The sequence below is a fragment of the Miscanthus floridulus genome, chromosome 12 (assembly GCF_019320115.1).
Source record: "Miscanthus floridulus cultivar M001 chromosome 12, ASM1932011v1, whole genome shotgun sequence".
Classification (NCBI taxonomy): Eukaryota; Viridiplantae; Streptophyta; class Magnoliopsida; order Poales; family Poaceae; genus Miscanthus; species Miscanthus floridulus.
The window spans coordinates 76,038,356-76,058,201 of NC_089591.1; the positions used below are offsets into that span (position 1 = coordinate 76,038,356).

A 19,846-nucleotide genomic window follows, 5' to 3' on the forward strand; every position below is an offset into this window, starting at 1 on the left:
TTCAGAAAATGAAAGCGCTAAAGTAATTAGTAATCCAGTTATGAAATGTCAAGGCATGACCAGTGTCACAGTAAGGCTGACACAAGAAAGAGCTCCAAATGTTATGCTTCAATTTCACAAAACTTTTCAAGGTATGAACACTAATTCCCAGAGATACCATATGTCAACCATCCCTCAGAGGCTCAGACCAAACCATCTCTTGGATTATATAAACCACTTACATTCAAGTTATTTTGCGCAGCTACTGTTAAACACTGGGCAAATTTAGACATAAACTTAAAAGTGCAACAAAGCACAGAGATACCATATGTCAACCATCCCTCAGACCAAACCATCTCTTTTATGGGATTATATCAACCACTTACCATTCAAGCTATTTTGCACGGCTACTGTTAAACACTCGGGGCAAATTTAGATATAAACTTAAAAGTGCAACAGAACTTCAACACATTTAAGATCTTAAATGTCGTGGTTGCCGAACCCAACATCAAAGAAGAAATTTCCAGGTTTAAGGCAAAAGCCATAAATACCCCATAGCTCCAAACAGCACAGCAACTGCAGTTAAAATGTCTCCAATTGTGCCCACAAAACCATTTGACATGGTTGATAAGACCAGGTAACAGGCAACTAGTAAAAATACAGATATTTTGGTACATGAAACCCACTACAGATCCACAAAGTACATAATGAAGTCGCAATAGCAAAACTACATATTAGGCAATAAAACGACATAATCCTTCAAGAAAGTTCCTCCTTCAAATACTGCTACAAAGGCATCTGATTCAAATCCAGTTGTAAAATTCAACAGCAGGAAGCCTTTCGCAACATTTTGGCACCAATATAGACTTAAAAGCCATCCGAATGCAAAACCACATGAACGAACCATGACCCGCAGATGCCAAACTAAGATACAAGGAAAATAATCAGATGACTGTAAGAACAAGATCAACAAATCACAAAGAATGCATAGAGAATGAAGGAAATCGAAGCAATATAGTAAAGGTGGGTCATAAAACAATGTTGAGAGTTGATATACCTAGTACTGTCAATATCCACCCTGAAAACCAGTGCCTCCAATCTGAGCCTGGCCCTGTCCAGCTGCCCCAGCCTGATAACCAGCAGCACTGGCAGCGGCGGCGGCCGCTGCCGCTGCAGTGCTTGTCTGGGTAGCTGCTTGGCCAACCTGAAACCCAGGTGGCCCTTGAAAACCAGGAGGAGCTCCAGCTCCTTGATATGCAGCCGCTGCTGCTTGAACACCACCTGCATTTGGGAAAGCTGCACCTCCTGCTCCAAATGCCTGTGCCCCAAAACCCTGAGCTCCAAAACCCGTAAGACCAGCTGTGTGTGCCTGCTGCCCCCCTGCACCTAATGCAGCAGCAGCGAAGGCCGGATTCATAGCAGCAAGCATGGCTGGCGTCATCCCTAGTGCAGCTGGGTTCTGCATTGCTGCAATCATGGCAAGCATTGCATTGGGTTGAACAAATGCCTGTTGCTGTGCACCTAATCCAAACATAGCAGCTTGCTGTGCAAAACTCATGTCAGGAACCGCAGTAGCACCATATGCTGATGCATCATATGGGCTAATGGCGGCACTGGCAGGAGCAGTCATCTGCGCGGCAGCGGCGGCGGCGGCGGCAGCGGCCACAGATGCAGTAGTGGGATTGGAGTTAGCATTTGTATTCGTTCCAGATGAGCCCTTGGTCCTCCCATCTATGGCTTTCTGCACATTGAGCGTCTTGCCATCAAAATTCTTCATTGGCTCCTCCAAAGCACGGCGAGCACTCTCCGCAGACTTGTAAACAAACAATGCAAATCCCTTTGGTTTGCCAGTGTTCTTGTCAAAGCCCAACGGACCCTCTTCAATCTCACCAAATTGTGCAAAGTACTCATATAGGCGGTCCACGTCCACATCAGAATGCACATTACCAACAAATATCTTGCGCTGCATATTATCTGGTTGCGACGATGAGGAACCAGAAGCGTTGGTGGTGGTATTGGAGCTAGAGTTGGCATTGGTGTTGGTGTTGGAGCTAGGGTTCTGAGACTGAGAAGCTGGGGGCGCGGGACCTGAGGCAGCCAGGTGGCAGAAAGCAAGACGGCCTCCGATTTGGAGCTGGGGGCGGCTGAGGGCGCGGAGCGCAGAGCGGCGCGAGCGGAAGAGGACGAACCCGTAGCCCTTGGATCTGCCGGACTGCTTGTCAGAGATGACGCGGCAGTCCTCGAGCTCGCCGAAGCGCGAGAAGGTGGAGCGGAGGTCTTCAGCGCCGGCGCCCCAGCCGAGGCCGTGGACGAAGAGCTTCCTGCTGGCCGGGTCGGCCTCCGCGGCGCGGCGCACGGCCGCCATCGTGGCGGGGCTCGCCTCCGCCGCCGTGCGGAGCAGCGCGACGAGCTGCTCCCGCGACAGCGGCTCGAGCAGCTTGGCGATGTCCTCGGCGTCGTCCTCGTCGTCGCCGGCGCCGTCGTCCTCGTCCTCCTCGGCCGCGGTGGGCTCGGGCGGGTCGTCGGTGATGGGGAAGTAGATGGTGCCGCGGGGCTTGGGCTCCGAGGACGCCGGCTCCTGACGGTGGTTGCCGGCGGCTGCCTCGGCGGCGGCGGCGGACTCGGCGGGATCGACCTTGCGCTTCTTCGGCGCCATCGGGAAGCGAGCTAGGGTTTAGCGCAAGCTTGCGGAGGAGAGGCAGCAGGGGAGATTGGGATTTCCGGACAAGGAAAGGAGGTGGAATAAATACACCAGGCCTTGATTAACGGCGGCCTGGCGGCGCCGAAAAGCCCGTGATAATTGAGCCTTAATGTAGAAGCCCTTACTAGAGGCCCACTAGCAGCCCTAAGTTTTTTCTTCTTGCAGGCTAGCCCGGCTCATTTTGGAGAGGCCGCATAGTGAAGCGTTCGTCGCCGAATTTCGGGCCCATTAGTGCAGCCAAACTGTATCGATTTCGGAACAGCAGGCAGCAATAGCAACAGGCAGGTGCGTTCCTACAGCCACAGCGCAACCACAATTTCGTATATGTTTGTAACTAAGAACTCTCTTCGTCGCAACAGAAGAACGAGAAAAACTCAGAGTCATTTATATCATTGAATTAATCTTAAGCTCTACTAGAACAGAAACCCGTTACCGCAAAAGTCTGACCAAACTGAATGAAAATCGTGCAAGCACCTACCCCTTATGTTCCAAAATAAACACGTCTCCCGTCTTGAGGTTAAGTTTCACTAAGAATATAGAAAATAGTACCAATTATATCATTAAATAAGTTTATTATGAAAAAAATATATTTCATGCTCCATCTAATGATACTTGTTATAGAGTGTGTGTGTATATATATATATATATATATATATATATATATATATATATATATATATATATATATGATCAAATTTAAAAAAATAACTCTAAAAAACAAGATGTGTGTTCATTTTGGGACCGAGTGAGTATAGTAAAGAAAAAGGCACGAGCAAATAGCGTTGAGAACTGCTCCAGCCCTCTAGTACTATGCAAAGTCAAAACCTAAAGCATAACGATTCCACTCACTCAGTGGCGGAGCCACCGGCATACCCTACAAAACCGGGGGCAAGTAGTATATATATACTGTATAATACAGTGTATATGCTGTATTTATAAAAAAGAAAAATGAAAAAACATACCTGGACACCATCGCTCGATGACAGGAGGCCCATGGCAAGTGAACCCATACGGTATGCGCGCTCTGAGTCTCCGACTCTGTACGACCGGGTGAGTCAAGTCGGTGCCGCTCTGGCCCCTGGTGCCTGCCGGCTACCACCCTCCGCCCTGCTCTGAATTGGAGAATCGCCGTCTATTTCTCGCACATCTCATCTGCAATATTTACGGTAATTTGATCTTTGCTCTTCAGTTTTTTTTAGAAAAATATTGTTTAGCCTTTTGAATGATTGTCTAGTCACTCTGGTTGAGCGAGATATTTTTTTAAAGTTGATAAAAATGATATAGTCAAGACAGTCATGTCCCTTCGTAAGCGTCGAATAAACCAGTGAGAAAAATAGCATTTTAAGTCTCTGATACTCTTTTATGCCTATGTTTGAACTTTTTATATTGTTTTTAGTGGATAGTCTGAATCTAATCCTTAAATTTATCGAATCACATTATAAAATTTACAATTATTACTGAATTGTATATGAAATTTTTTGAGCAGCATATCCTAAGCTAAAATTTTAGATTCGCCACTACACTGACTCATGGGTTGCATCTTGCATGCATTGCTCTTTGCTCACCAGCCACAGCTACACTCTCCTTAAAGGTGCACGAACAATTCAAGGCCCGCCATGGTGACGCACACAGCGTTCTTCCTCTCCACAACTTGAGGCTTCCTGTGCCCACTCCTCTGGAGGCAATGCGCCCCATGGGGCCTGCAGTGCACACGCATGGGCACCGCTGATGGATGGCTCAAGGGGAGCCCTACCGACCCAACCCAGCCTCCCGGTGCCTGTCCAGATAAAGAAAATGTGAGGCAGACATGGCATTGCCTGCTCCATTCTCTCCATACACTGTCCAAATTATTGGCTCCAGTGGGGCATGGTATTTCTTGGTTGGATGTCCCACCAATTCGTTCTTTGCTGGAGGCCCGAGCTTCGCTCTCTTGTCCTCCCATTTTCTTTCTTTTTTCAGAAATAAAAGGCATGTACTCTCCTCTTAACGAAAAACGGGTTGACCACCCGATCGAGAGAAAAAAAGAAATAAAAGGCATGCATGCTGCTATCCCATGATCCCGTTTATTATATTCATATATATGCATCACCAATATGTTTGCAGCTTCAGAAAAGAAAAGAAGAGGGTGCAGGGCGCAGTGGGTTACTGGCGCTGCACAGTGTGCTTGCTGACAGCAGATACGTATGGTATCAAAAAGAAAAGGTCGTTTGATTATTATCTGGTTGTTGTTCATCATGTGGATGATATTAATATAAGACCCGATGTAGAAACAGCCTATCCAATAATTGATGCGTCGATCTCGTTCTGATCTGATCACCGATGAAGCAAAGTCACTGCTCCCTCTTCCCGTTGGCAGGTACGTAGGATGGGGACATATCTGCACCATTTTTAAACCAAGAGAGGAAGAGATACGTTTGTATCCAAAACATGTAGCAAGGAGTGGTTATATTGGCCGTTGCATATTGTTAATGCTGTCCATGCATGATACATATCTTGTAACCATACCTAACAGGATTGCTCATGCAAGCGGCAAGCTTATCTGAACAGGACGCAATGCAAAATCATATGTGCACTGCACACAAAGTCAGTCAAAAGCTGGGGTTCCTAGGTTCCTTGGACCAACACGAAATGCCTGCCTTCCTTCGTCCAGTGAGCAGCTCTGCAGCTGCACGCCTTGATACCCATGCCATGATGATCTGTTTTAGGCTTTTAGCTATGCAAATGGACAGTAAAGTAACGGCACGCAGTCTATGTCTATCCAGCTATCCAAGACGAGCTTGCGTCTCCCTCTCCTCCAACTGCCAAGACTTCCTGACCCTCTCTCCGTCTCCGTGCTGCTGAGTAGATTTGCGTTCCTGACTGACGTGAGGAAGAAGACACCGAGTCAGTTTGGCCTTGTCACCCATCGTAACGGCACTGCAGTAAGGCCGGATTCAGAGTTTCAGACAGTTTTAGCTTCTCCTCAGACTGAATGAACATAATTTTTGTAGGAAATATTCTGAAGATTTTCATGGCTGAATGATATATCCATCTCAAGAAAGCGTCTGCCATCACGTATTACTGGACTTGTTCAGGCCAACTTTTGCAGAGATATACCCATGCGTATGCGGAACCCTGAAGAAGACCCATCGGTGCTAGCCCTCTTGAACTTTCAGGCCTAGATGCAAGTATGAACAGCACGCTGATCATGTCGGCCACAGCAGACTTTTTTCCTGCCGAAAAAGAAACGCATGACCAGACGCATTTTCTTCTCGGGCCACAAGCAGAGAGACGAACGACCAAAAGCGCAGGAAAAGACACTGGGATCAATCGATTGCCTCCTTGTTTCTGAATGGGTTCAGTTCACTTCACAAGATGTCACGCCTCACAATGGCCTCGGCAACCTCGATGTGAAACAGCTCGGAGAGACTATGGTATCAGAGAATCGTCCCATGGTACAAACCAATAGTCAAGTTCTGTTCTGCTTATATTAATCCTGCACAAATGCAAGATCGTAGTAGCAACTTGCAGCAAAGCCATCACTCGCCATCAGCTTAGGCCACATCTACTCACTGATCAATACTCTAGGCATAAAAGGCCAAGATCCGGCGTTACTTTGCATTGGGATCGAAATACTACGTTCGTTTGCTGCTTTTTCACTGCCTTTTGCCATTAAGTAGCTTATCACTGTGCCCTCTCGCTCGTTGATTGCAAGGTTCTTTTGATCCTATACAAGAAACAATGACGATCACAGACCGGCCTGTTTCCATTCCCTTTTATTTTCCCGTTTTTAAAACTGCATGATGTTAACTTTTGGAGATTTGGACCCCACACACATGCATACAAATTGTCCTGTTGTGTTTTAGTAATCTTTGCTGAAACATAACTAAACTAAGGTAGAATGGAGGTTGTATGTAGCACTGTAGATATCTATCCGGATGAAAAACATGGTGTTTAGGACAAAATTTAGTCAAACCATAGGAACTACAAACCTCATCTTTGAAATTAGAGTAAAGTCCGATTTACCTCTGAACTAATAATTGAATTTGAAAAAAACCACTCAACTTTAATATCAAACAACATACATACAACTTTCAAAACCGGGTAAAATATTGAACGCGTGTAGAATTGTGTTGAAAAATACTTGCAAAAACTCATAAATTGTGAAGGATTTTAAGAATGTATTCTAGGAAAAAAATATTGATAAGATATGCATCGAGGACCGTGCAAAATCAAATGTAAGCAGTATTTTTATTTTTACTTGAGGAAGGAGGAGGTTCAATCGCTGCTCACGTGGGAATCTTAGTCATATTCCATTATCCTTGTTGGCTCGGTGAAACGGAGTAGACTCATGTAGTCATGTATGTATATGTATGGAGATCCAGCCTTACCGTTCCTTTGCTTTTGGTAGTGCTCCTGCAACTTTCTTCAGTTTAACTTTCATCTGTGCATTGTTTTCATGCGAATTCACGTTTTGTTGCTTATTTGCTAGGCTACCAAGTCGATGATTTAGTCATAGTTTTCCCCCAAACACTTGAGATCACAAAGTTAATATCTTGGCAGAGTCAGAGTCTCAGAGAAAATGCCATGCTCAAACAAGTATGTCAGACCTGGTACACCGTTGAGTTGAAGAAGGCGTAAACCAAGGAAGTCGCTAAGGAAGCCAGAAGACGTATTCTAGCAGTTATGTAATAGACAGAGTATGACATGTGGGCCATAGGCCAAGGGGTATGTTTTAAGCGTGGGTTGTATCGCTGTAAGACTCATTGAAATTCTGAAATCTAAGATCGGTGAAAGAGGAAGGTTCCTCTTCCCGTTTTCCTCATCTCTCGGTGTTTCCTAGACTCCTCACGTCGGCGGCGATTGCCGGCGGCAACAGGGCGTGACAAAGTACTGCTACAGGTAGTAGATGTTGTATGTACATCCATATCTGACCAAAATCCCAATGCAGAGTCCGTCTAAAGAACATCCTAGGCCTTGTTTAGTTGGGTAAAATTTGGAAATTCGGCTACTGTAGCACTTTCGTTTTTATTTGGCAATTAGTGTTCAATCATGGACTAATTAGGCTCAAAACGTTCGTCTCGCGATTTCCAACCAAACTGTGCAATTAGTTTTTTTTCGTCTACATTTAATATCCATGCACGTATCGCAAGATTCGATGTGATGGCTACTGTAGTACTTTTTGGAAAAACTTTTTGGAACTAAATAAGGCTAGTCCAGGAGGTTTGGGTGGCAATTTCCAGAATGATTTTTCCCCCTCCTGTCAGAATGGGTACCTGATGAACCCTGCCTCAGTTCGTTCAGACTTGAGGCAGCTGATGAGCTGCCCGCCCAAGCCCAGACAAGTTTGGTCCCACCAGGTCGTTCAACGCAGCATCAGATGCTGTCAATCCAAATTCTTATTCCGCTTCTCCAATCTACCGCTGCCTGCTTCTGCCTGCCGAAAGGTAGCCAACTGGAATCCTCGACGCAGAAGAAACCTGAAAAATTGCGTCATGAAAGTAAGCAGTTCCTTTCGTTTTTTTCCCCTTCAGATCAGAACAGAGGAGAGGGTACGATCTGCATTTTGTGATCTTTGCAACCCTAACTTCCCTGAAAGTCTGAAATCAAACGGCTGCATCTGATGTCTGAGTGGGGGATTTCTTTTCCTGATGAATCCGCTGCCCTTCCTGAACTATTTTACTCAGGTCCCAATTAACTCGAAGGTGTATAAAATTTTTCCCCAACTTTTTACCAGAATTTTTTCTGAAATCGTACAGAACATCATGAACATCGGAAAGGAGGGCAAAAGAGGCCGGGGAAAAGAAGGGCGCAAACCAATCAAGCCAAAAGGAAAGCAAGGCGACGAAGGAATCAAGCAGCCACAGCCACGACCGTTGCTGCAACGCATTCTCACTCCAAAAGGAGGCAGAAAAAACACCCAGCTGATGTAGACACGCATGAACAGCTTCAATAATGCTGGCATCAGCAAGCAGGGTCCCTTTGCAATAAGGTTCAGTAGTTTCCATATATTAGCACGACTTCATCATTGTGGCCTAATTATACTACTAATTGATCCCGCATGGTGCTTTATCTTATCTCTTCTTCTTTAGGTTGCCCATCGAAAGGCTCCTCTTCTTTTGTGCCTTTTTGGCAAAGGAGAATTCTTCGTCGTCGCGCACCAGCGTTACGCAATTCACAAAAGAGTATGTGCCCCGACTAGGTGTAATATATTCCTCTTCGTTTTGTTTTGTTTTGCTTTGCTTTGGATCAGATTATTATGCAGTGTAATTTCCTCTTGCTTTTGGAAAGATATGGGCAATGATTGCGAATAGTGGGACGACTTAGACTCGCTAATTAGTAGACGACATAGTATTACAAAATGAAACTCTTAAGAGACTTATGCCTTGTCTCAAGTCTTCAACTGAATGTCGTGTTTGAATACAGTTTCTCGTTACCAAGATAGGTATTTCTACTGTATAATTAATTGACTGATCAACATGATGTGTTCTTCTCAACAAGACTATTAAGTATCGACACCCTTGGGTTAGCGAAAACTGTAGCACCACCACCACTGCAGAAAGCACTGAGGAATTGGAGACAGGTAGCATTGGAGCAAAAAAGAAAGATGTAAAGGATGCTTCTTTTTGGGAAGGTTGAGGAGGTCTAGTGATCAGGAGGGATACCCCAGAAATGGGAAGTTCCACCAAGCACCAACTTGTGAATCTAGTGATGTCCCTTACTTGCATCATGGAATCTAACGGGACCCCATTATAGGGTCATCACAACAACAAACATTACTTAAATCCTTATTGCCTTCTTAAGGTTCCAAGGGCACTACAGCAATTGAGGTAAGTCATGATAAGCTCACTTTGTAAGTTTGTGTGAACCTACTGGTGTCCTCCATTCCATTGTACTCCCTGAAACCATTTTAGTGTACATAGTTCATCCTTATCTGTGAGTAACAAGCTCACAAATGCAAGGACCATTAATCTGTAGGAGTTCTTGTGCCAAAATAAGTTCCCTTTGCACCAAAATTTCCTATCTATGTAATAAGTAACTATATAACACGCCTGCAGTCTTCTTGCATGCACCTTTCTGCCTAATGAGTGACAGTGAATGTTATCTATTTAACCAGCTTTGCATGGTGGAGTTGCAGTACAATGTACGTGGAAACTACTTGGAATCGTGCCTTTCCAGACCACTGTCAATCTGTTGTATTAACCGAAATTATTGGGCACCTAATGTGTCGATCTCTCTGAGTAACCAAGTGTGTGCCTGCAATGCAAGCTTCTTTTACACATGAAAGTTACCATCTTTCCTCTGTCAGAATCATGTGAATACTTTTCAGGCTCTCACTGGTTAGGTGATGGTGGATGCGTATATGTATTCCTGTGTGCAAGCAACTTAGCACATATCCAACTAGTTTACGTAAAGAATAATTAGTGCATCCGAAGCATGAGGCCCAGGTGATAATATTAGATACTTAAAGCGCTTTATACTTGGCTCCTCCTTTTGAAGGGAAGGCAGCTGGCTTCTTATATAACCCTGCACCACTTCCTCCAGCCAACTGGTAGTGTCCTTTGGAGCTGGGCTAGAGCACAACTGTGAGAAACCTTGTGTTGGCGATTTGATGTCCTCCGTTATCCTTAGTTGAAGGAAGAACTTCCACCAGGTATTAAGTTTCCTACTAAGTTTGTTCGTTGGTTTTGCTTGTTCATCAGTGTGTGTTAATCTTTAGTAAGGAGCAAGTAAATTCTGTTCTGTGGCTTCTCTTCATGTGGATAAGAGGTGATGAACTGATGATAGCTGGTGTTTTGTTAGAAATTGACAAGGAAGGCATCACACTTTTTTTTCGAAGCAACAAGGAAGACATCACACTAGAGCTTGCCAAATATTGCTTGTTTATCTCTTGGTTCCTGCAATCCTGCTAGGTTGAAACTTGAAAGCAATAAGGCATGGTTTCCTGGGTCTAACACATGTTAGTTTCTCAGTTGCTGTGTTCTTCTAAATATGATTCATGACTGTTTGAACTTTAGTTAATCATGCTCAATTTGTTGTTGCCTTCTTACTCTGGATGACTGCAAATTGCTGCAAGGATACAAAACGAATAGGCAATCATATTGGCTTCTCCAGTAAGTCTGGAATAGCACTTCTGAACCCATGTTTATGAAAATTTTTATATTGTCACCCGAATAAAGCAATCACCAATCAAAGTAAGTGATCAAACTTTTGTATTTCTAAATGAGCGTATCTTTGTTAAGAGTATTTTTGTAAGATCATATCTTCTTCCATGTTCATTCAACACTAGACAACCTAAGAGTAGATGCTGAACCTTCAAGTTGCACGAATCATTCAGCTATTATTCTTGTTTTGGTAAATGAACTACTACTTTCTGTTTGACAGACATGCGGTGAGGTGATCAGTAATAAGTATTGATTTAAGGGAGATCATTTTGAGCATGTTATGATGGAGCTCTACTCTGGATATCTTGAAGATCATTTCAACCTCCACAAGCTAAGGTGAGCATTTCCTCTGATCAGATCCCCCTGTTTCATCTGAATGTTTTTTTTTGTCCATCTGATGCATAGAAAAAACGCCAATGTTCTGATGACTGTCCAATCAGTCGACTGAAGTAGAATGAGACGTGAAGCAAAAGAGGGAGAGCTAATAGCTTTGGTGCCACTAGCATTAATAGACTAGTAGTAGTGCGATTTGCATTAGATTTCCTTACCTATGGGTGGCACATCATGATGTAAACTGAATACTAGATTTTTTTTAGCGGTGCAAGTGGGACTAGCGCATCCAGAGTGAGATCATGCTGGCTAAAATAAACAAAGCGAAGCGCAAAAGTAGGGAAAAAATAATAATACGATAGCTACCGTCTTTCTTTCGGAATCAAGAATCATCAGTTAGGAACAAAATGCATTCTACATCAAGGGATACTTTGTGCTAATTAAGTCTCTCCAAAAGAAGCCTATGAAGGGAGACCCCCTCGCTTTGTTCTCTGCCTAGCCTAGACAGCCATGAAGCGCTCTCGTTTTCCAAGCTTTTCTCGCTTTAGCCCACAGGTGACACTGAATTTTTTGCAAGACACATAGCTGACGTTCCTGAATAGCACACGTCAGCCGTCAGTACAGTGAGGTTTGCATCAGGTCTCCCTTGGCCTTTAGCTGAGGTCCTCTGATAGTTGACCTCCTAACGGAAAAGAGCCGAGAGCCTTATTTGGCAAATAGTGCACGGGCAGTGAGGCACTAGAGTAGACTCTAGTGAAGGAAAGCCGTTTTGTTTTGCATCACCTCCAACTCAGCAGGCAGGGTAGGGGAGGGGCTGCCGGCCGCTGCCGGTGATGCTGCCTGGTGCTGATCTGAACGAAGAAAGTGGTGAGTGGTGCTGTGCATCACCAGCGTTCACCACTGGGCACTGGCTAGCCAACCAGACATTCCCTTTTGTTCTGTCATCACATTTCCTTGTCATCAGCATCACTATGCACACATACTACAACTTGCAGTGTTTGGTCTTTTTATGTATATTTTTTCACTGTGCATGCATGCAAGAGCATGACATACTAGTATTTTCTTCTCTCATGCTTTTCTCCTTTGCAATATGCAAAATCTGCTCGATATGGTTATACAGCATTAGAATCACATCCCTTATTATTACTCTATAATATATATAACCTGGTACTGTTGGCAAAAATCGCACCCACACGTGTGGCGCAAACCACTGCACTGCACACATCCCTGCTGCAGCCTGCACTCGTGTTCCAGATAAGTTGGATGGTGGGGTTCAGATGGAAGGCCGGCGATCACTGCTTTATTACTTGCAGCAGGGAGGGTTCCTGTGTGCTGGATGGAGGGAGCAGAGACCAACCTAACCTGCTGCTTTTGCCGTAAAAGCCAAGTGGCCTCCCCAATAATTGAGGGGCCATCCAATCCAAACCCTCTTTTGGCCGTGCTGGCTTGTCATGGCAAGCCAAGTACCAAGAGTGAAGAGCCCCCCCACTATGTGCGATGGCTGATGATGCTTCTGCCTGCTCCCTGTCCTGCAGGACGCAAGCATCTGCATTGCACACAATAATTGACGCCCATGAGTGCTTAGGACAAGGATTCAGTAATTGAACAGTTCATGCTAGAATCTGTTGAGATTGAGAGCTGTTGCCAAGACGCAAAAGCTTAGCATGTGGGCTATTAACAAAACAAGAGGATCAGAAGCATAGCATGCAGCCGTTCATGAGCTTAATCTTGTGGTTTAGGAGCTAAAGCCCCGGCTAGAATCTGTGGAGTTCTCTTCATGCGCACTCTTGTTCCTGCGGTGTGACGTCACGGCTGATGAGCCGATCGATCGCCGTCGCTGTCGCCACACTCTTTTAGTTAACAGCTGCTTGTTAAACCTCTACTACTAAGTAATGGCTGGAATTGCAAGCACTGGTTGGTGTGGTGGCCGTCCTTGTCATCCTGCCGATTAAGCTAAGGGCAGAGATGTACTTGGCCGGATAGCGTCACCGCAGGTCGGCCGGTGGTGCGCACCTGGCCGAGAGGCCAGTCCTGGTGCGGCTAGCTATCGCTGCCGAGTAGATCGGCACACGAGCTTATCCTGTGTACGTGTTGCTGGTAAACCTGCCCCGCACCAAGACGACGTCGTCGTCGTCGTAGCTCGTCCTCGTGGTCGTGTCTCGAGTCTCGTGTCGCGCTGCCACTGGGTGCCGCGCACGTCTCTGCGCCGTCGGTCATCACGGCAGGGCTGGGCAGAAGAGCGGAACGAAAGTTAACTGGAGGCGCGAGGCAACTCTTTTGTTTCGTCACGTTTGCGTGGTCTGTCGCGCGCGGAGTCGGACAGCGAGCCGGCCGCCAATTCCTTCATTCCCGGCACGGTAGGCACCAGCCAGTCATGGCTGCTCCGGTGCTCCCCCGGTCCCCATGAAGCTGCGCTGCCTTTCCGAAAAGGCGAAAACCACCGGCTGGCTCCACGGTACAGGAGCATGATTCCGGATTCCAGGCACCAGGCTCCATTCGAGGTCGAGGCGACGGCGGTTGGCGGACGAGACGACGGCATCCGGCCACTGGGCAAGGCAGCGCTGCCATGCCACTGATTCTATTCTCTCGTATCACGAGCCCGATGCGTGCGGCAGATGCACCCCGCACCCCCTTGGCGGCTAGGCTAGGCAGCACAGGTTCTCGCATCCCGGTAGGCGACCTCAAAGTCGTAACCGCAGCTCGCCACCGATCGGTTTCCTCCCTTTTTGGGCCGGTGGCCACCCATCTTTTCCTCTTTTCCTCCCTAGAGATGATGGACGGGAAAGAAGCCGTTGCCGCCCGCATCGGCGCGCGCGGCCGTGGACCGTGCACGTACGTGGACGATAGGATTTTCTGGCAACGTGAGCTAGTGCGCGGCGTCATCTCAGCGCGCCACCCATCATCATGCCATCATTTGTTCCGTACGTTGTCAGCCTCCGCGGGGCTCCGCTTTGCCCAAAGTGCTCGCCGGGGCCTCCTTTCCGGGGGCGCAGCTGCGGCCGCACTAGCTTGGAGAGAGCATAGCATATTTTTTTGCCTTTGCTTGGGCTGGCTGCTCCCATTCCATTCGGAGTTAGAAAGAAAGCTTAGCCTGCTGCCTTTTCTCTATTTTTTCGTCTTCTTTCTTTTAACACTGTTGTATAACCTCTAACCTGGTTGCCACCTGCAACGGTGCTCTGTCGATCCGTCTGTCGTTACTCACGGCGCCCTCTTGTTTCTGTTTGGCTTGGCCAGCATCGGCAGCGCCGCCTCGCCGCCGGAGTACATGACGTCGGCGTCGCCTGCGCAGTTCGCGGTGGTGCCTCTCAGAATGGGGTACGGGCGGCCGGCGCCGTCGACTGCGCCGGCGCCCGTAATGGCGGGCATGTGGAGCAGCGAGGCGTTCAAGGTCGTCGACAGCGGCCACGCCACCAGCGCGTCCACCGTCATGGAGGCCGACACCAAGTTCGAGACAAGGGTGAGTGCTTGTGATTTCTTCTTTCTGTTTCTTGCATGTCTTCTGCTGTGATTTGTCTATGAAAAAAATGGGAGGATCGCTCATGATGCCATGTTGGTGAGCTTTGTGCAGCTAGAAGATGTTCCACAGGCAGCACTGGAGCCAGGAAGAAGCACGGATCAGGAAACAAGCAAGCCGCCTGAGAGGGTACAGAGTTTTAATCATCTTTCACTTGCTTTTCTTTTGTCGTCTAGACTGACACAGCTTGTTTAGTCTTTCTTATTAAATACTAGTATGTCATACTACAACAGAGAATAGTCCATTCCTAGGTTCGCTGATTTATTGCTGCAAGAGAAATAAAATGCTCGGAATGTATAAACCTTAAATGATTTGCCTCAGGTCCTGAGAAGGCTCGCGCAGAACAGAGAAGCTGCTCGGAAGAGTCGACTGCGGAAAAAGGTGACCACAAGAACTTCACCAATCTTTTGGTGTTATAACCATGCTAGATCGTCAGTACCTTAAGCTGTTGGGGCCAATTTTGTTGTTGTTCAATAGGCCTACATCCAGAAGCTAGAGACAAGCCGGGTGAAGCTGGCCCAGTTAGAGCTGGAGCTTCAACGGGCTCGACAGCAGGTACATGAAGAAAGAATCTGTTGGTTAAAGCCATTTCAACAATCAGTGTTGCATTGACTGATGACTGATCAAGTGCATGGGACGATCTGCAGGGTGCATATGCAAATGGGAACATGGGAGACTCAGCTCTCGGCTATACAGGGTCGATAGATCCAGGTCAGGCTCTGCGCTGATCGTTCTGAAGAACGAGCACTAATCGTTTGTCCAATGGCATTCCGCGCAATGTTCAGTCAGTCCCTGTGCATCTTCTAACTGCTGGTTCGTGTACGTGCGTGGTTCCCATTTCCGCGTGCAGGTGTCACCGCGTTCGAGATCGAGTACAGCCACTGGGTGGACGAGCAGAAGAGGCACACGGCGGAGCTGATGTCGGCGCTCCAGGGGCAGCAGACGTCGGAGCTGGAGCTCCGCCTGCTGGTGGAGACGGGGCTCAGCAACTACGAGCACCTCTTCAGGATCAAGGAGATGGCCGCCAACGCGGACGTGTTCCACGTCATGTCGGGCATGTGGAAGACCCCCGCCGAGAGGTTCTTCCTCTGGATCGGCGGGTTCCGGCCGTCGGAAGTCCTCAAGGTGTGGCGGCTGTCTGTCCCCCAGAACCCACCCGCCACCCACAGGAGTGTTGATTCGTCTTTGCATGGTGATGATGGATGGGTTCTCATCTCTCTCGTTGTTGCTGGTGGCATGCAGATCCTGAGCCCGCAGCTGGAGCCGCTGTCGGAGCAGCAGCGCATGCTGGTGGGCGGCCTCCAGCACACGTCGACGCAGGTGGAGGACGCCCTGTCGCAGGGCATGGAGAAGCTGCAGCAGAACCTGGCGGAGACCCTGACGGCGGAGGCCGACCCGTTCGGCCCCCCCGACGCCTACATGCTGCAGATGGCCACCGCGGTGGACAGGCTGAAAGAGCTCGTCGGCTTCGTCACCCAGGTAAACCGACCGACCGACAGAGCCAGTCGCCAATGCAAGAACCATCCGTCTCCATGGATGCAATGCAAGGCCTAGTCTGGAACGCACGCGGCGTGTCCCTGAGGCCTGATCGATGCTCACCCTTGCGGCCTCTGCTCGGTTGGCTGTGGTGTGCAGGCGGACCATCTCCGGCTGACGACGCTGCAGGAGATGCACAAGATCCTGACGACGCGGCAGGCGGCCAGGGGCCTCCTGGCGCTGGGCGACTACTTCCAGCGCCTCCGCACACTGAGCTCGCTGTGGGCGGCGCGCCCGCGGGAGGCGGCGATTAGCTAGATGCGTGCGGTGGCCACCCAAAAGCTCACTGGTGAGGTGACCGTACCAAAGAACACGACGACGACGACGACGACGAGCAGTAGCAGTTCTCTGTATACTTTCCCAAGTGGAGGACGAAGAAATCGACATCGCTGGGTTTGGCTCGATGTTTTAAACAGCGGGCTAAGGTGTTTAGCGGTATATCTCTAAAACAACTAATAGCGGAGCTATATCAAGCTATAGTGAATATAGCGGCTATATCAGGCCATAGTGAATATAGCGGCTAAATTGTATATGAACACAAATAGCCGTAATCTACCTCAAAAGGCTATAGCGGACTATAGCGATGGCTATAGCGGAAGATTTAAAACTATGGTTTGGATGAAGAATGCAAGGCTTCTCAATCAGCGGCGGTGGCCGCGTTTCTCAGCAACAGCAAGTGGTGTGCGTTTGTCAGGCGATTAGAGAATAAACGGAAATCGATTGAGGCCTTTTTATTTGACGGGCGGAAGAAGTTGTACATATCTTGTTTTGGTACCCGGCCGGGGCCTCCTAGAGGCGTAATATGATTGATGATGCAGGCCTTTTATAACTAGTGTTGAGGGTATATATATACTTATCATATTTAATTTGTAATTACCTGTAACTAGTGTTGGTCAAATTCTCATGACTACGGGGCACGCGGGTATTGTACGTATGGAACAATTTAGTTCACTAAACCAGAGAGATATCTAGAAGTTCACACTTGTCAGTTGTCAGTCACAGCTTCCTACAATCCTACTGCATCACTTCATCATCATTTGGAGTTTCAGAAGAGCTTGCTTGCCTCAACTGCACAGATCCATCTCATCTGCTTGGTGTGAGTTTTATGTCATTGGCTAAAACTATTATACATGCCACTTAAAAATCATATCCTAGCAATATCGTTATCCATAAGTTTTAATATCTTTCATTCCATTTCTGACTATATTTCGATAGTTTTGGCTCATGCCAAATAACAAGTTTGTCCTTTCTCTCAGCCAGACACAATTTTTTTAAAGGTCATCGGGGATGAATTATCCTCACCTAAATTTCATTACCACAGATGCCGGCAGAATCCGATGATGGTAGATACGAGCTTAGGTCATGACCCTAGAATTACAAAGCAAGAAAGCGGAGAAAAGAACACAGCCACCGACACCACATACTGAGAGGAACAACCAACACCGTCAATCCAAAGGGAGAAGCAACAAAGCAACAACTCCCACGACGGGTGCATGTCAATGTCCATCAAACATTGCACCACCAAGAGGCTGAGCTTTGAGTGACTCCATTACATAGGCGATTGTAGGGCACCGAGTCCTAAAAGACAGACGACAGTCGCGATGTACATCTTCTATGGAGTACATCAGGTATCCAATCGCTTTCCACCTACGCCCCTAGAGGGGAGGAAGCCTCAAGGGTTGGAGCCTTAAAGGACCCAAGGAGATCCAACCAAGGACCATGGAGGACACCAAGGCAAAGACAGACCGCGGTAGGCACCATCTAGCGACCAAGATGTGCACCCAAGGAGGTTGAGGCAAGTCTAAGGTGTCCCTCCACAGCGACGCCAATAAGTAGGACGCGGTGCCGCCGCCGCCGCCGTCCCAGTAGTGCCGGGAAAGGTTTTCACCTGGAGGCATGTAGTAGTTACAGGGTGGAGGGAGCTAGAACACGATGCCTCCAAGGAGGTCTACAGCACCCGAGGGCGTTGTCGTTGATAGCACCGATGAATTGGGCACATCTTTCGCCTAAGGCTTATCCGGATCCTTGAACTGAGGCACCGCCATTTTAGACTGGACGACAACCATCGGCTCGACGACGTGTTGAGCAGTGAGCATGGCAAGTTACCGCGCACCCCCACTGCTAGAACCGGGCACAATTTTAAACTCACAAATAGAGCAGAGAACCTAGATTCCAACTCTACAATGTTAGATGCCGCATGCAGATAAATGAGAGAAGCATAGGGTATTTGAGGGGGATCCCTCCACAGTCACCGTCACATTTGTAGCCAAGTAGTTGCACGAGCGCAGCCGTCCTGCTCATCGAATAGCAATAGCCAACAACCGCATAGCCCAATCTCATGCGTCGAATAGGTTATACACTCCCTCCGTTCCAAATTATATTTCGTTTGACTTTTTTGAACCCAAGTTTAACCACTCGTCTTATTAAAAAAAATTGTGCAAACAGAGTCAAATTTCAGTCATTCTTGAAGAACTTTTGTTAATAAAGCAAGCCACAACAAAAAGAAGTGATATTTTGCATAATTTTTTTTGAATAAGACGAGCTGTCAAACTTAGGCCCTTGATGACAGAGGAATGTTCCTTAACATAGGATGCTTACTGAGCCTGTGAGCCACCGCCTTTATAGTATGGAAAGATTTATAGTTTAACATATATGGGAATCTATCTTCCAAGCGGCATACAAAAGCACTTAGGTTTATGCGAATGGCAAACTAGGAACTTTATGTGTGTTGTGGGATGACGGCCGGCATTGTACATCAGTTGTTTGTGCAACCACTGCCGGCTCGTAATCCAAGAGAAATCAATTCAAAATCGGAAACTAAAGAAAAAGATTAGAGTGAAGAAAACAGAGAGGCAACGTGTAAACAGGGAAAAAGGAAACGAAAAATTAAAAAATAAAAGGAAATCCGCTTGGATCGGGATTTTGAACCCGACGTGAATCGAACACGCAACCTTCTGATCTGGAGTCAGACGCGCTACCATTGCGCCACGGATCCGTTGTTGGTGGTGGTGATACTTTGTTTTATAAGTATATTATAAAAGGCTAGACTAATACCGTTGCCGAGATGCTGACAATATTTGCCCGCCCAAGCCCAACCGGTGGTTGCTTAGATTTGCTCCTCGGAGATTCGCGGGGTAAAAGGGCATAAACCATGCAATGTTCACATGTGCTCTAGTATTCTGTTTTTCTTTTCATGCGAACACACCAGAGGTTGGATTCTCCACGATCCAATGAGAAAGCAGTGCCATCGCTCGCACGGAGCATCAATGCAATGCAAGGCATTTTCAATCTGTCCACTTCACTTCCCAGCAAGCAACACAGGCCGGGACCATGCATGCCTATTGGATTCTCCTCCTCCTAGTAGCTTTTAACCAGCGAGGGTAGATCAGTTCGTGACGCACCGACGAGTTCAGAGTTTGCGCACAGTTGAGCTCCCATCGCGCGTGATCAGCAGCAGAGCAGCGCGACAGGCACCGCAGAGCTCTCATCAGCTCATGCGGGAACGGCCGAACTCTTCGTCCCTGCCACTGTGAGTGGAATCACGAAACGCAGAGCGAGAGCGGAATAAATGGCGGCTTCATTCAAAGCCGCCGCAGGCTCCCCACCGGCCACCGCGCGACCGCGGCAGTCCGACCAGTCCCC

At 47.5% G+C, this 19,846-nt stretch overlaps 2 protein-coding genes and 1 non-coding gene across 6 annotated transcripts; 1 reads left to right on the forward strand and 2 right to left on the reverse strand.

Annotated features, from left to right (window-relative positions):
• Nucleotides 1–499: 499 nt before the first annotated feature.
• LOC136497666 (RNA-binding protein P-like) lies at nucleotides 500–2,706 on the reverse strand. Its single transcript, XM_066493511.1, has 2 exons — nucleotides 1,037–2,706; nucleotides 500–903 (listed from the first exon to the last, which is right to left on the reverse strand). The coding sequence occupies exon 1, from the start codon at nucleotides 2,633–2,635 to the stop codon at nucleotides 1,046–1,048; it is 1,590 nt and encodes a 529-aa protein (XP_066349608.1). The 5' UTR covers nucleotides 2,636–2,706; the 3' UTR covers nucleotides 500–903; nucleotides 1,037–1,045.
• A 5,222-nt stretch (nucleotides 2,707–7,928) lies between these two features.
• On the forward strand, nucleotides 7,929–16,874 carry LOC136497670 (transcription factor TGAL6-like). Of its 4 annotated transcripts, XM_066493518.1 has the most exons (12): nucleotides 7,929–8,160; nucleotides 8,419–8,651; nucleotides 8,752–8,844; nucleotides 11,045–11,160; nucleotides 14,389–14,611; nucleotides 14,723–14,797; nucleotides 14,990–15,049; nucleotides 15,146–15,223; nucleotides 15,316–15,379; nucleotides 15,519–15,793; nucleotides 15,911–16,147; nucleotides 16,304–16,874. In XM_066493518.1, the coding sequence occupies exons 4-12, from the start codon at nucleotides 11,105–11,107 to the stop codon at nucleotides 16,460–16,462; spliced, it is 1,227 nt and encodes a 408-aa protein (XP_066349615.1). In that variant the 5' UTR covers nucleotides 7,929–8,160; nucleotides 8,419–8,651; nucleotides 8,752–8,844; nucleotides 11,045–11,104; the 3' UTR covers nucleotides 16,463–16,874. The 4 variants fall into 4 exon arrangements, with proteins under 4 accessions (XP_066349615.1, XP_066349614.1, XP_066349613.1 ...); XM_066493517.1 differs by lacking the exons at nucleotides 7,929–8,160; nucleotides 8,419–8,651; nucleotides 8,752–8,844 and adding exons at nucleotides 9,814–10,313; nucleotides 10,463–10,854; XM_066493516.1 differs by lacking the exons at nucleotides 7,929–8,160; nucleotides 8,419–8,651; nucleotides 8,752–8,844 and adding exons at nucleotides 9,815–10,107; nucleotides 10,205–10,313.
• A 2,253-nt stretch (nucleotides 16,875–19,127) lies between these two features.
• On the reverse strand, nucleotides 19,128–19,199 carry TRNAW-CCA (transfer RNA tryptophan (anticodon CCA)). Its single transcript has one exon. It is a non-coding gene; the product is annotated as a tRNA-Trp (tRNA).
• Nucleotides 19,200–19,846: the final 647 nt, after the last annotated feature.

What these genes read in the sequence shown, in the direction of transcription:
- LOC136497666 (XM_066493511.1), bottom strand. Translation starts at nt 2,635, where the DNA reads ATGGCGCCGAAGAAGCGCAAGGTCGATCCCGCCGAGTCCGCCGCCGCC.
- LOC136497670 (XM_066493518.1), top strand. Translation starts at nt 11,105, where the DNA reads ATGATGGAGCTCTACTCTGGATATCTTGAAGATCATTTCAACCTCCAC. An exon ending in AGAGTCGACTGCGGAAAAAG is followed by an intron (nt 15,050 to 15,145) that starts GTGACCACAAGA and finishes GTTGTTCAATAG; the next exon opens with GCCTACATCCAGAAGCTAGA. An exon ending in TTCAACGGGCTCGACAGCAG is followed by an intron (nt 15,224 to 15,315) that starts GTACATGAAGAA and finishes GACGATCTGCAG; the next exon opens with GGTGCATATGCAAATGGGAA.